At 53.6% G+C, this 15,364-nt stretch overlaps 1 protein-coding gene across 2 annotated transcripts in view; it reads left to right on the top strand.

Moving 5' to 3' along the window:
• Positions 1–14,931, top strand: part of AFAP1 (actin filament associated protein 1) — a 177,243-nt gene extending 162,312 nt beyond the window's left edge. For both annotated transcript variants that reach the window (XM_030801160.1, XM_030801159.1), the window contains 4 exons: positions 1,385–1,549; positions 3,286–3,476; positions 7,192–7,356; positions 12,323–14,931. In XM_030801160.1, the coding sequence (XP_030657020.1) occupies positions 1,385–1,549; positions 3,286–3,476; positions 7,192–7,356; positions 12,323–12,349 (548 nt within the window). In that variant the 3' untranslated portion in view covers positions 12,350–14,931. The remainder of the gene's footprint in view (positions 1–1,384; positions 1,550–3,285; positions 3,477–7,191; positions 7,357–12,322) is intronic.
• Positions 14,932–15,364: the final 433 nt, after the last annotated feature.

Here is a 15,364-nt window from a genome sequence, read left to right as displayed (position 1 = left end):
GGTGGAGTGTGGGTTTCTAGCCACCTCTCTGAGTCCTGTGTTTTTATTCTTAATCATTATGCCACCCGTGTGGCTTCTACCTGAAGTAGTTTCTAGCCTCGCGAGGGAGTCAGACACGTGGGGCGGGCAGTCAGGAAGGCCTGGGAGTTGCCATCAGGCGTGAGTGGTTGTTAGAAGCGACTGGGAGATTACGGAAGCTTTGAAATCGGTGATCCTCCATCCGAGTTTTGTTAGAACCTTCATCTCTTCCATGTGTCTTAAAGAGGTGTTGTCCTAAAGTACTGTTATTGAAAGGCCAACATAATACGAGGAGGAGAGTGTGGGGTCAGGTTTTGAAAGCTGTTTTCACTGGTGACGTGATGTTGCCAAGTCTGTAAATTTTCCCTACAGCTAGTTTCCTCTTCATTTATTCATTTTATGAAATAAGCATTTATGTATTGCCCATTTTTGTGTTTGTTCTAAGTGCTTTATAAATATTTAATCCTCGTAACCACTCAGTGAGCTCTTACTATCCCCATTTCACAGATGAGGGAAACTGAGGCACAGAGTGATTCATGCCCCGTTCCAGGTCATGCAGCTACAAGTGTAAGCTGGGACTCCTTCCTAGACAGTCAGGCTCCAGATACTGCTCCTGGTTGCCTCTTCATGTATCCGTTGTTCATTTAGCATTTATTGTGCCACACTCCGTGCCAGGTGCTGATCTCAGTGCTGGGGGTGTAGCAGCAATTCAGAGCCAGTCAGATGACATGGCCGTAAGGAACAGATACTGCGGTGTTATGGAAGTATTTGAAGACGTAGAGCACGAAGCAAATTTCAGACATTATTTCTGATAGTAATAGACTCCTGTCTTTTCCGATTATAGAATGTTCATTCTCCACCTTGTTGCAGATTAATTATAAGCCGTGTGCCTCAAAGGGAAGTGAATTAAAGGAATTTCCCAGTATTCTGTTTTCGCTTTTAAAAATTTGATTCAAAGAATATTGGAGAATTTGAACTAGTCACTTTTCTGCTTAGTTCACACCAGCCCTGTCCTTTTTCTTGTTGAATTAGCAAAATAACTGGTTTTGCGTTTGTTTACTGAGTTGGCTGATTCAACAGGCTTTTTGAGTTACCCCATTATCTGCTTGAATAAACCTAATTTTTTTTTTGACACGGGGTCTCACTGTCATCCAGGCTGGAGCACAGTGGCAGGATCACAGCTCACTGCAGCCTCAAGCTCCCAAGCTCAAGCGGTTCTCCAACCTCAGCCCCCTGAGTATCTGGGACTACAGGCAGGTGCCACCATGCCTGGCTCATTTTGTATTTTTTGTAGAGAAGGGATCATCCCATGTTTCCCAGGCTAGTAAACCTAATTTTCAGTTGCTGCTTTTTTTTTCTTCTCAAGATGCTGCCCAGTACAAGTATGGCAAGAACCGGGTAGAAGCAGATGCCAAGCGGCTACAGACCAAAGAAGAGGAGCTGCTGAAGAGGAAAGAGGCCCTGCGGAATAGGCTGGCCCAGCTCCGCAAGGAAAGAAAAGACCTTCGAGCGGCCATTGAAGTGAACGCTGGTATGAAGGGCGTGGGTGACTGCCCAGGGTGCGTGTTCGTATTAGAGACCGGAGATTTCATTCTGCTTTGCCCAAAGGACCTACTGCTCACCGAGGCTGTCATTTTATTCAGTAAGAGTGGGTTAGTTCACAGTGTTTCTTGGAACTTGGAAGCATTGCTGGTAACTCCAGGGCAGGTGCCCATGTTGGTCAAACATGTGGCGTGCAGGCAGAGGCCAGGGCTGGACCCACACGCTGCCCACTGAGGCAGGGGAAGTGCCGGGGGACCTGTTCCAGCTTCTGACGCTGACAACAGAGATTGTCTGGAGGATGGGCCCTGTATCCGCAGGGCTCAGTAGATTCTGGTCACTGGGTAGGAGGGATCAGCTGGATTTCTCCACGGAGGTAGCCCACAGGGGTCAGTAATATTCAGAAGTCCAGGCAAGGGTAGTAGAGGCCCCTCATTTCTTGAGAAGGTGCAGGCGAGAGCAAGGCAGCATCTCTCTTGGGATGCATCGGGGAAGAGGCCAGGCTAATGGAATACAGACACCAGAGAGGGACTGAAAGTCAGGGTGCAGTCACAGAAACTGAGTCTGCAGCCAGAGCAGCACCCCTGGGCCAGGCGTGTGCATTCCTGCTGGTGGGAGCTGGTGCTCAGCTCCTGAGCCTGGGGTGGCACCGCTTACGTACGCATGGCCTCCCTTCCAGCCGGGTGCTTAGACTGCGTAAGACTGGCTCCTTCGATTGAGATTGTACTAGCCTGGGCTGGGACGGGGGCTTCAGATGCCTCAGAGGCCTGGGCGGTCCAGAGAGGAAGCTGCGGCCTTCCCATGGCTCGCCGTGCGGGGAGGAGCTGACGCACACCCAGCAGGTGGTTAGCAGCTCCAGCCTTGCTGGACTTTGTGCCTCAGTGATCTGATGAAGGGAAATGCTTTTGGAGTTTAGAGGAGGGAAGGCAGGTGTTGGCAGGGCAGGTCAGGCTGACCCTATAGGAGGCCCAGGATGTGGCCTGCAGCCTGAGGCTGACCCTACGGGAGGAGGCTGTGCCAGAGAATGGGACGGGGCATGGAGTTTAACGAGACAGAAGTAGCATTTCTCCCGTGTTCCCAGCTCACAGGATAGTGAAGGTGCAGGAGGGCCAGGGGTGCTTTTGGCTTTGAAAAAGAGAACCTCGCCTGCCGGCCACCACCGGCCCAGGCCCTGGGCACAAGTCCGTTCACCTCTTGGGATTGGTGTTCTCATCCGCCCAGTGGGTGCATCTTAGGTCACTGCAGCAAACCTCAAATAAAATAAGTGAACGTGCCTTAAAGAAATGTCTGCCATGTCCAGTAGAGATGCAAGCTGTGCTACTGTTCATCGCCTCGGGCGCAAATAAGATGACTGAAGGATCGGCGGAGCGTTAGGGGAGGACAGGGTTCACACTCCAAGAAGGTGGCAGCTTCAGGAACTGTGGAGTTTAGGGTCTGCGTTTTAAAATGAGTATATTGAGGCCCAGAGCCAGGAGCTCCCGGCCTTTGAGCATCAGCATCTCCTCTTTCCTGGTCCGAGTCCTCACAGCTGCAGCAAAGGGAAATGGTTGGAGAAGGACCCTGGTCCCTTAGAGAACTGCTGAATTTAAGTTTCACAACGAGGACCTAAGTCAGGGGAGCTTGACCTCAGACGTTTTGTGGAAGTTCTTCTCGGGGACCAGGTGCCTTCTCTGTTGTTTGGAGAACCTGTGCCTGCCGCGGGAGTAACGGCGTTTCTGGGCATTCCAGGCAGGAAGCCGCAGGCGATCCTGGAGGAGAAGCTGAAGCAGCTGGAGGAGGAGTGCCGGCAGAAGGAGGCGGAGCGAGTCAGCCTGGAGCTGGAGCTGACAGAGGTCAAGGAGAGCCTGAAGAAAGCGCTGGCGGGCGGAGTCACCCTGGGGCTGGCCATCGAGCCCAAGTCAGGGACATCGAGTCCACAGGTGTGTGTCCTTCTGGCTCACCTTGGAGGCTGGCGCGGCCTTGCATGACCGAGGGCCAGTGCACCCAGAGAGAATGTGGGGTGGCTCTGGGGCGTAGATTGCTTGTGGCCCCTTAGCGTGCCCAGCAGAAGACAGTTCATGTGTTAGCATCAGACACTTTCATCAGCCAGGCCTGTGTTCCTGACATGCTTTCTCACCTCTCGCTGAAATGTTAAAAGGTGTGGAAACACTGAGTCTATGTCCTTCCCCTTTGCACAGTCTGTTTAGAACAGATCCAGTCCTCGTGTCTCTTCTGAACCAGGTCCTAATTTGATGCCGGTTCATTAGAGCCAGTGCTTATAAACCGTCTAACGTGTCTGAGAGTTAAGCCAGGTGCTGGGGAAACTGGAATGAAGCGGTCTGTGTCCTCTTAGAATCGAACAGAACAAAGTGGGGTCCTCGTTCCTCTTCACTCATTTGGCTGAGACCACTGAGCACTTAGATGTCTTCTCCACTTGGTCATTCTGTTGAGTCTCCTGTCTTGTGAGTTGGATGCTGTCACTTCCATTGAGCGAGGGAGGCACTGGGCCCAGAGGAGTAAACATGCCTGCAGGGCAGACAGAACAGGCAGCTGGTGAGGGACGGCTGGACTTCAGCCCCTGTTCCAGCGGAAACACCGTGGGCACCCCTGGGTCCCCACCCACTGCGTCCCGAACGCTCCCCTTCTAGGTCCTTCTTTCCAAACCCCTCGGTAAAATGCTGAGCCTGGTTGAACCCACCGCTGCTCCTCCATATGAGCCCTGGGCGGGTTTGTGGGGAAGATTTACACATTTATGGGTTGATGGCAGCCCTGAGTTTCAGTCACCTGCTGGCCCCTGCCGGGCACCCCCCGCACGGCCTGCTCTTCCTTACTCTCTCCTTGTCCTCCAAGCCTCCCCCATCCCCACCCCAGTCTCCTGTGGCACCCCAGCGATCACCTTCAACCCAGAGGACAACCTCCCTCCTGCCTGCAGAGCTGAGCAAGCAGCCAGGTCACTGCTCTGTCCCCACACCACAAACCCAGCCACTTGTGCACGGTTCTTTCAGGTGTTCAAGAGGTGGCTCTGGGGTCACACAGGCCAGGGCTTGAAATGACTTCTCTAGGCCCTGATTTTTTCATCTATAAATAATAACAGCCAGTGCATAGGAGTGTGTGTGGATGCTCTTGGCCCAATGCCCACCGAAGCACCTGTGTTCGTTCATTCACGTCTTCCAAACGTATACATGCGTTCATTCATTCATTCCACTCATCCAACAATTGCTTGTTGATATCATTATATACATTACTGTTATATATTACACAAAACCATATACATTCATTTATATATTATATATAAAATAGTTATATATTTATACTAGATACATACTATCTAATATATAAAGGTGTGTGTGTGTGTACGTACACACATATGCATATGCTGTGTTCCTTCTTGAACTCCTGGGCTCAAGTGATCCTCCCACCTCACTTCCTGAGTCACTATGGTTACCGGCGGGGGCCACCGTGCCCAGCCCACGTTCTGTGCTCCCTCTGTGTGCTACAAACTGTTCCAGTTGTGAACAAGATAGGTGAGAATCCCTGTTTCATGGAGCTTATATTCTCATGAGGGAGGCAAACCAATAAAACACGTTGGTGTCAGATGCGGACAGATCTGTGGAGAATAGTGAAGCAGGGCTGAGGAGGAGGAGTGCAGGGGGAATTGGAATCCAAGGGCTAGGAGGTGCCTCGGGCATCCCCAGCCCCTCATCCAGCATAAATGGGGACAAGAGCATGGTGGGGTCAGGTGCAGTGAGAGTGGCAGTGAGGCTGTAGGCATTGGCTGGGACAGGGCAGGGGTCTTCCCTTGCTTCATGGAGCCCTGTGCACCTCTGTCTGTGATCTGAGGCAGGAGTGCCCATAGTCCCCCTTGCTGCTTGTCCTGCGTCCTGCGTGGAGGGTGGTGGTGGGGCGAGAGTGCTCTGAGGAGATATCCTGCCGCCGTCCTCTGGTTCTGTTTGAGTAGAGGGACTGGGCTTCTTGGGCTCTGGTCAGTGCCTCGATCCCACCCTTCCTGACCTCCAGACACCTGGGAAGATCCTTCTCCTGTATCTTCAGCTTTTCTGTCAGCTTTTTCCAAGCATTTAAGGATTCTCTAGTTGAATCCATCCTTAAAAGGAGGTTCTGCCTGGCCTCCTGCTCCCCCTGGTGACTGTCCCCTTGCCCTGGGTTCTTGCCTTTCCTTCCAGGGTGAACTTTGGAAGCAGTTGTCCATGCTTGCAGTGTCCTCTGCCCCCACTACATCTTCACTTTCTGGATGTGGCTTCCCATTGCACCTGCTTTCATCATGGTGACCCCCGGCATTCCCATCCAGTGGACACGTTAGCCCTCACTCCCTGCTTCCAGTGCCCTTTGGCACAGCTGCCCACTCTTCTGTGGTGGCTCACGTTCTTCCACCCCCATGGCTCGAGCTTCCCTCTGGCCCCTTTTCCAGCTTCTGCCTCGCCACCCCCACCTTGCTTTTCCTTGGTCCCAAGTATCCTTTGGGGGCCCGGGCCTGCCTTGCTGCCTCCGCTTCCCCCTCCCAATCCACTGTGCTTTGCGACTTCCCCTCTGTTTTGAGGATGTCCTTGGTGCCATCCTCTGTCCCAGCATCTGGGGAAGTACTCTGCACCGCTGCAGTCCAGGCTGCGTCCTCGGGAGAGTGGCTTGTTTGGTGGACCCCTCTTGAGATGCAGGTCTTCGGGTCACCTGCCCCTTTACTCACAGCCTGGCCTGGCCTCTGCCAGACACAGATGTCCTGATCATCATTCCATTGTGTTCACTCACCACTACCCCAAGCTCCCTCCCTGGCAGCCAGGGACTGCCACTGCATAGGTCAAGTTGGCTGCCTGGGGATTGTGGTCAGTAAAGCCCGCAGGGGACCCCGAGCTGCCCATTTTCATGGTAATTGAAACACTGTTCTAAAACAATGTTCCATATACCCTGGGCAATATTTTTTACATAACACATTTTGGCAGGAATCCTAGGAAGCGTCTCTTCCTTGGAGACTTCATTTGAGAGAAGGCTCGGCAGACTGTGGCGTTGTTTTCCCAGAGAGCAGTTTGGGATCCCATGTGGAAGGGCCAGCGATGGGGGCCTTGGCAGCTCAGGACAACTGTTGTTCTATTTTCAGCCTTCCCGAACACCTCCTCCTTTGGCATACGGAAGCTGCCCTAAACACTCGGCCTCTGCTCACGGTGCCTGCTTTTCTCCAGCGAGCCCTGCAGTGGGCCTGTATCCCAGGAGCCAGTGCTGCCCTGAGTGCCGGCGCTTTCTGCTGCCTGAGCATCTCTAGGGTGCTGACCCCAGAAAAGCTCTGAAAACCTTAAAGCACTGCACAAAGGGACCAGCTAGAGGCAGCAGCAGCTGCATGGAATAGCCCAGCTTTGAATGCAAAAGACTCGGGCAGGAATCCCACCCTCACTGCTTCCCAGGCACAGCCGGGAGTCGGAGCACCCCTTGGAGCCTCCACCTGCCCCTCGGGGCCTCCGCCCCTGGCCGTGAATGCTGGGAGACGCTCTGGGGGTGAGGCACTGACCACGTGGCGGTCCTTGCTGCTATTGCTGTTATTTTTGCCCATTTCCAAAACTTACTTATTCCTTGAAATAAATCATTTTCCTGCTGGAGAATACCAGTGGCCCAGAAACCGCACCTCACACGGGGTTCTCTCTCTCTGTTAAGTCTCCAGTGTTCAGGCACCGGACCCTGGAAAACTCGCCCATCTCCAGCTGTGACACCAGTGACACCGAGGGCCCCGTGCCGGTGAACAGCGCGGCTGTCTTGAAGAAGAGCCAGGCGGCCCCGGGCAGCTCCCCCTGCCGAGGGCACGTGCTGCGGAAGGCCAAGGTAAGCCCTGATTTCTGGGGGCACTGGTCCGGGGGTGTCCAGGTGTCCTGGGCAGGCACTTTAAGCTCCCAGCATTCTCAGGTGTGAATAGGGAGCCCATTCTTCTTCCTACTCCATCCACTGGGCATTCAGCCTTCAGTAGGCATCTTGGAATGGTGCTTATCGAGTTCTCACCACCCTGCAGATCCTCTGTTAGGAACTGGGTTCTCAAAGGTGAACAGTGACCTGAAGGTGCTGGCCGTTTAGCCCCAGTGCCAACAGTCGGCTCCAGGGTCATCTCAGATGCAGGCAAGCCCTGGGCTCCTCTGGACTCGTTTTCTCAGTGGTGGGGTGGAGATTAGACCAGGCGACCGCTGAAGTCCTCTTCAGCACTTAGATGTGTGATTCTTTAGAAAAACAAAGAAAAGGGTCCAGGAATAAGCTTTCCCACAGCCCCCTCCCTAGCGCCACCAGCTGCATGAATCGGGCTCTGAGGGCCTCGGAGGAACCTGTTTACTCCCTCCTGGGGCAGCTTCTGGTCTTCTCATGGGATTAGCTACTAGCAAGTGTTGATGCTAAACTTTAAAACCTCAGAAATTTTTAAAACACAGTAGTTGATCAAAGCAAACAGGTCCTGGCTGCAGCAGCGGAAAGTGCTGTGTGTGTGGAAGCGCACGGGGTGCGATGGTGTGGGCTGGGGAGCCACAGGAGTGTGGTTTGCCCCGCCCTGAGGGTCTGGAACACGGGGGTCCTCCTGTACGGGCTCTGTGGGTTCCTCTCACTGCCGGAATTAACTTTTTTTTTTTTTGAGGCAGGGCCTCACTCTGTGGCCCAGGCTGAGTATAGTGGTGCCATCACAGCTCACCACAGCCTTGACCTCCTGGGCTCAGGTGATCCTTCCACCTCAGCCTCCCAAGTAGCTGGGACTACAGGTGCACACCATTATGCCCAGCTAATTTATTGTCTTTTTTGTAGAGATGAGGTTTGGCAGTATCACCTAGGCTGGTATCGAACTCCTGGGCTCAAGTGATCCTCCTACCTCCCAAAGTGCTGGGATTACAGGCGTGAGCCACTGCGCCCAGCTTGGCATTCTTTGCAGCTTTTGGAGCCCACTCCGAGTTGGCTGGGGATAGGTGTTTGCTGCGAGATGGGAATATGAGTGCCGCCCACCTGCTGTGCTCTCTGGGGTGCTCACAGGAGGGCCCCTGACAAACATGGTTGTCCCCAGCCTCCCACAACAGTGGTCCTCCATAGCAGATCCGTATACTGAAGACCGTGTGTGTCGGTGAGTCTGGGGAAGGGAGGAATGGCTGGCTGTCATCGGCATTGCTTTTCTTAGTATTTACCAGGTGTTCTCAGCTGGTGACCACTGGGCTCGCTGATGGAGGCATGTGTTTTGCCTGGGGGATGTTTAGAATTGAGCTGCCCGATGATGCCCCACTTAGGACTCGCAGATGAGAGATGCTGTAAATGTACTTCATCTATTTGGTTTATCATCAAAGAAATTGGACTGAAAATTCTGTGGTCCCGACCCTCAAAAGGGCTCCCATCACCGTGTGTGCTTCCGTCATGCAGAGGTTCGGGCCCTGCCCCACTCCCTTCTGCTCCCTCTCAGTGAATGGGAAGCGAGTGATCCTGGGCCACCTCGGATGCACAGCCAGCTGTCCGGATGGGTCCCCACTCACAGGTCCAGAAAATAGCAGAAGCCGCTCTCATCCCTGCAGCTGAGAATCTTGTGCAGAAGTCAGAAGGGGACGGACTGAGCAGGGTTTCCGAGAACAGTGACAAGGGAGCCCCGGCTGGAAGTGGGGCTGAGAACATGAATGCATCTGGGCATTGTAAACTTGGTCTCATCTGCCCCCCGCCTTTTTCTGGGGACAAGGGGTCTGGCGTATTCCAGATGTGGGAAGCGCTATCCCAGCTGTGGTGTTCCGGAAATACCTTCCACCTCTCAGTGAGGAGCACTGAGCATGAGAGAGGGTTCTGGAAAGTCCGACGCCTTCCAGTCCCACGCCTCAGGGCCTCCTGGCTCAGAACCACCTACGAGGCACAGCTCAGGCCAGGTTTCCCTTCCCTTCGTCTGGGCAGGACGTCTGCCAAGGGCCATCCAGGCATGGAAACTGTGGCTCCGCTCTGGGAGGGGCAGAGGGGCAGGCGCTGGGCTGCTCCAGGTTTCGTGCCCCTCCCTCTTGTGACACATGCACCTGGAGATTCTGTTTCCTGCCCTGCTCTGAGTTAAGCGGACTCTACAGGTTCTCATCCTGTTGCTTATTCTGTGGCCAGTGTGACCTGGGCTTGGAAATGTTACTGCTTCCTTGGCTTGTTTGCTAAACACATGTGGCACCATGTGGAGGTAACGTGGGGTCCTCCCTCCTCAAACCCCCACTGCCTGCGACGAAACGGGGGATCTGTACAACAGAGGACTGCCCTTGAGCACCGACCTCGTGACGTTGTCCCCTGGGCACCTTCTCTGCTTACAGTGGCCCACGTAGCTGTCCCAGGGAGGCTGCTGAAGGGGCGAGAAGGCGTGAGGCGTACCCAGCTAATGATCCTCCCCCGTGCAGAACACTTCCACCGAGAGTCTGAGAGTGCCTCAACGTGGTTTTGGCAGCACTGTGGTTTGGTGTTGATTTCTGCCAGAGTTGCTCGTGTTGTGCATTTCACTATGAGTTGAACTTGAGGTTTTGATTTAGCAAAGGTGAGAAGTTGTTAATTGTATGCAGCATGCAGAGACGTGCAGTGTGCTCATGACCCAGTGAATGATCCCCTGGAAATAGTGGGAGTCAGGCATCTGCATCCCAGCGCAGGGTCACCGGGCGCAGAGAAGAAAGCCCCTCTTTGGTGGCCAGGCTCGTGGTGTGCCGGGTGCTGTGGTTGGGGCTTTCACAGACCCTTTCTCTGTGATCTTCCCAGTCGTGCTTTGAAGTCTTTGGTGGGACTCACGTTGTACCAAGGCTCAGAGAGATGAAGCAACCTCTCCAAGGCCCCTCAGTGGCTGAGGCGCAGAAGGTCTGGCCCTGGCATCTGTGCCTTCTGCTGTCCTCCAGAGCCATCCATGCCAGGGAACTGAGGGCCTCTGTCCTGCATGGTGTCTGCCGCTGCTCTGACCTGGGTCTGCTCTTGCCTCCTCTTTCTGGAATTCAATCCCACAGCAAAGCCCCATTTCAAATCCACATAGCTCTGGAGACCATGAGTAGCCCAGGCTTCTGCCTCTGTGCAGCTGCACTGGGTGCTGAGGACCCAGAGATGAGTGGATGGAAAGGAAGAGGTGAGGAAGAGAATGGAGGGCGCGTGTCCAGTAGGGAGGGGGCAGGCACATCTATTGCTGTGACATGGCTTGTTGAAAAGCACAGAAACTGCACAGAAGATGGGAGCATTGCTTCCCGGAGTCAGGACAGGAAGGGGCACAGGGTGCGGGGGAATCACTGAAGCCTGGTCCTCAGGATGCATGAGGCTGACCAGGTGACATCAGGTGGAGAACAGGCATGGGTGTGTGTAGAGAGAAGCAGATACGAAAGCCAGAGTGTGGCCTGTTGGGAGGCAGCAGGGCAGAGTGGAGATGGGAGGCCTTTGCTATGGAACAAGTGGTTTTGGGGCCCAGCTTCATCACTTTGGACCTAAGGCAAGTCACTAAGCCTCTGTCTCTTTATCAATTGATTGAGACAGGGTCTTGCTCTGTTGGCCAGGCTCGAGTGCAGTGGCAATCACGGCTCACTGCAGCCTCAAACTCCTGGGCTCAAGCAATCCTCTCGCCTCAGCCTACCGAGTAGCTGGGACTACGGGTGTGCACCACCACACCCAGCTAATTTTTGTAATTTTTGTAGAGTTGGGGTCTCCCTAAGTTGCTCAGGCTGGTCTTGAACTCCTGGCCTCACGCAATCCTCCCACCTCACTCAGCCTCTCCAAGTGCTGGGATTCCAGGCATGAGGCCCGCACCTACCTGTCTGCTCACTTATGGAGTGGGAGTACTGTCCACCTTGCAGGACTGTCATCAGAGCAGACACAGCCATGCCCAGTGCATGGCACAGTGCCTGCCCAGTGCCCACTGTCCCTGCTCTCACAGTGCTGGCACTGCGTAGACCACAGCCATCCGCAGCCAGCACTCAGGGCCTGTGGATGGAACCAGTCCAGCTGCTCTGCTGACTGGATTCAAGCATCCACCCACTTAAAAAAAAAAAAACATTTTTCTATTACAGTAAAATAAACACGACGTAAAATTGACATTTTAAGCATTTTTAAGTCTACAGTTCAGTGGCATTAAGCACATTCCCATTGTTGCACAGCCATCGCCGCCATCCTTCTCCAGAACTTTCTCATCTTCCCAAACTAAAGCTCTGTCTCTATTAAACAGTGACTCCCCATTCCCCCACCCTAGCCCTTGATACCCACTACCTTGTTTTTATATTTTTTGAAATAGAGATGAGGTCTCGCTATGTTGCCTGGGCTGGTCTCAAACTCCTAGCCTTCATGCCATCCTCCTGTCTGCCTCCCACAGTGCTGGGATTCCAGCCGTGAGCCACTGCGCCTGGCCCACTTTCTGTCCTTGTTAGACTTCTCCAGGTCCCCCAGGGATACAGGATTTATCCTTTTGTCACCGGCCTGTTTCTGATCATGTCCTCAGGGTTCATCCAGGTTGCAGCGTGTGTCGGAACGTCCTTCCTTTTTCAGGCTGAATACGTGGTGATGTCTGTACTCGCCACGTTTTATGTGTCTGTCCATCGGTGGACACTGGGTTTTCTCCACCTCCTGGCTGGTGTGAGTCATGCTGCGGTGAACAGGGTGTGTGGTATCTGCTGGAGACCATGCTCTCCATTCTGATAGGTAAATACCTAGCAGTGGAATTGCCGGGTCATCGGTCATTGATTCTGTTGAGTTTTCTGCAGTAGCCGAGCACCCACCCACTCTGAGTTGAATGTGGATGGTGGTGTGGCTTGTCCCAGCCTGATCCTCTTGCCCTGTCAACTTACAAGACTCTCCTTTCCTCTAGGAATGGGAATTGAAGAACGGGACATAGGGGACAGCAGCACTGCTCCAGCCTCAGAGACTGCACATCCCCTTGCCCGTGTCCTCATCTGTGTGACTGCAGGAAGCTCTGCCCAGAGTGGCCTCAGCTGCGCGACTCCAGAGGCTCCATGACCGAGCTCTGAGGCCAGTGCCTCTCACCCAGGCCCACTTGTATTCTTTCTACTGTATGCTGGCGCCTTTAAAAAAGATGTAAGACTTTGGTTCCCGACTTTGTTAAAAAACAAAAAAAGTGATGGAGAGGTGTTTGAAAGGATGCTATCAGGCAAAGTGACATCTTTCTAACCAGTTAAGCCATTGCTTTCACCGATTCCATCCCAGCCCCGGACTGAGGACGGATGGTTCCGTGACCCCAGGCGAAAACTTGGATTCGACGGGGAAGAGCTTGGATCCCTGGCTGCCCCGGGCATGAGTGTGGCTGGCGCGTGGGCACTGGGCTCGCCTTGCACGCCCACCAGGAGGGCCAGGGGCTTACGCAGTCCTGACGTGGACTTTGTGTCTTGGCGTACCCTCTCCACGTGCCCGTCCCCCTCATCATCAGAGGTAAAGGCATGAGAAAATTGTGCTGTGAAACATTTTTTACCTTTTATTATTATTTTTTTGGACAGATGCTTTTGTCATCAAGACATGAAAAGCTGCCATTCTTCTTAACCTGTTTTTTAAGAATGTCTTTTTGTTGTGTGTCACACTTAGATCTAAGGATTTTTCAGAGGTTCCTTATTTTATTATTTGTGCTGCTTTTGACAGGTAGCAGAGGGTTTTAATACTTCACTAACAGGGCGCCCTCCTCCCCCTTGGGCTAGCATCCCCAGCCCTTAATCCACGTCGGAGCCGGCAGGTGCTCCTCACACCAGGAGCCTCCGGGGGCAGGGGCTGGCTCCTCGCCGCTGTACAGGATGTTTACTGCTGCGTGGGGCCAGGGCAGTCCTTTGAAAGGGAAGCAAGTTCCGGAACTTGTTCCCTCATGGAACTATAACACCTTAGAGCAAGAGGCAGGAATTCCAGGGCCTCCTGCCCCTCCTGTCCTCCAGCTTGTCAAGTTAAACCACTAATGTGTTGGTGGGCCTGGCCGTGCTGCCTCTCCTGAGTGGGGTGGGTGCAGGTGGGGCCTCTTTCCCAGCTTTCTTGCTTGCCTTCTGTGCAATATTTCTTGGAGAATTCAGATGCCTAAGGCATAAAGGAAAAAAAGAGTTCATAGTTTGAGCTGGTATCTACCCCCTGGGTTTAAAAATCAGATTAACTTCTTGGTCTCCCGGAGGCCGCTGTCAGGAATTCTCCAGTGCGGGAAGATGCAGTCACTGATGACGAAATAAATCACCCCTGAAAGGCTCCGCAGGCAGATTCACGGAGGCCAGTCCCAGCAGCGGCCGCCCCTTCCCTGAGCGTAGAATATAGAGGTGCCACACTTGGTGCAAGCCCTCTGTCCACCGTCCAGAATATCCTTTATCACACAGAGGAAGACACGGCAGGAGAGCACTGACTCCTTTATTTCCCCCCCGACATCCTTTCAGAGCGCCAGCCGTGTGGTGCATGGGACTTTACAGTTTTAGGATTCACATTTAAGGTTGTGGCGCTTGAGGCCCACAAGGGCCACGTGGGATTACTGGAGCGGGAAAGCGGTCTCCTGTGTGTAAGAAAGTTTTACAACACGAATTGGAAGCTGCTTGAGTCCACCTGAACTTGACTTGATTGCAAAGCCATCTGCCGGGAACGGTTTTGGGTTCCTGAGCCATCAGCCGGCCTTCCCCCTCTGAGGCACGTGCCTCCCGGCCCAGTCCGTGGAGGCCCATCACACCAGCATCCGTGACGCCAGCTTCCCACTAGGACACCCAGGCAGGTCGGGCGGGGACGCCACACGCCTCAGGGCCGTCCGCTGCATTGCCATAGGGGAGCCCTCCCTCCGGTGGTCACTTCCCACCATTGCAGGCAGCTGGGGCCACTTCGTATCACACACAATGAATTTTCTATCAAGGGAAAAAAGTTTGCTCCTCCATAGATTTTTGCTGCCTTCGGGTCAAATAGTTTCCCCAGTTGAGGCTCTTGGGCCACTCTGATTGGCAGCCTGCTTTGCCGAAGAGAACTAACTGTGCAAGGTTTTGGTGGTTAGTAAGAGAAGGGGGAGATGGCCAGCCTGAAGGCTCGGTCCTGGCCCAGCACAGGTGGGCAGCAGCAAGCTGGCAGGTGAAGCGTGAGGAGCACACACAGTGTCACATGGGCCTTAGCTGTCACCCACCAGCTTCCTCACCAGGCAAGGAGGCCCGGGGGCCTTAGCAGGGACTTGCCCAAGGGCACAGCTGATTGGTGCTCGACTCCCAGCATGCATATTTTGTTTTAAAAACCCAGGTTTGTAATTCACTTCCACAACCCTAAGCCTTTTAAAGAGGCGGCAAACTTTAACGAATCCCATCGTGGTCCCAAGGAGCCTTTCAAAGTGGGTGCCCTGGAGGGGCCTGACATTGGATTCCTTCGATGGCAGATACTCCCTTGAAATTTCCCATTTGATCAGAAAGTTTAAAGCATTTACTTCAGAATAAGTTATTTGTATATGTTCAAATAAATATAGTTTTTAATTTATATCTATCTGTACATATTAGACACACATGAGCCATCTTGCCAGAATTCTGACAGTCACGTCATTTTATTCCCCTCCCAAAACACGCCCCAGGAACAAGCACCCCTTGCCTCTGTGGCAGCAGCGAGTGTGTCCTATTTCATAACAAAGCCAGGCTGGGGGCAAGAGGCCCGACAGGCAGGCTGGGGTCCCCGGAGAAGCCAGATTTCTTTGCATTGTCACTGGTACTTAGCAGATCGTCGTGTTCACAGGGGGCTAGCCGCCTGTACTAGGGTGCCGACCGCATTGCGAGGAATGTGGTGGCCACGCGATGGAGCTGGCTGGAGGACAGGCCAGGTGAGGGGCCGACCCCTGCGGGGCTCAGGGCTCCTTCCATTCTAACCTTGAGCCACAGTGTCACTCTTCAGGGCTCTGCTCCTGGCTCTATTTTGTTAA

The sequence above is a fragment of the Nomascus leucogenys genome, chromosome 20, assembly GCF_006542625.1.
Source record: "Nomascus leucogenys isolate Asia chromosome 20, Asia_NLE_v1, whole genome shotgun sequence".
Classification (NCBI taxonomy): domain Eukaryota; kingdom Metazoa; phylum Chordata; class Mammalia; order Primates; family Hylobatidae; genus Nomascus; species Nomascus leucogenys.
Note: the sequence above shows the minus strand (reverse complement) of the source record. Positions and strands in the feature narration are given on the sequence as shown.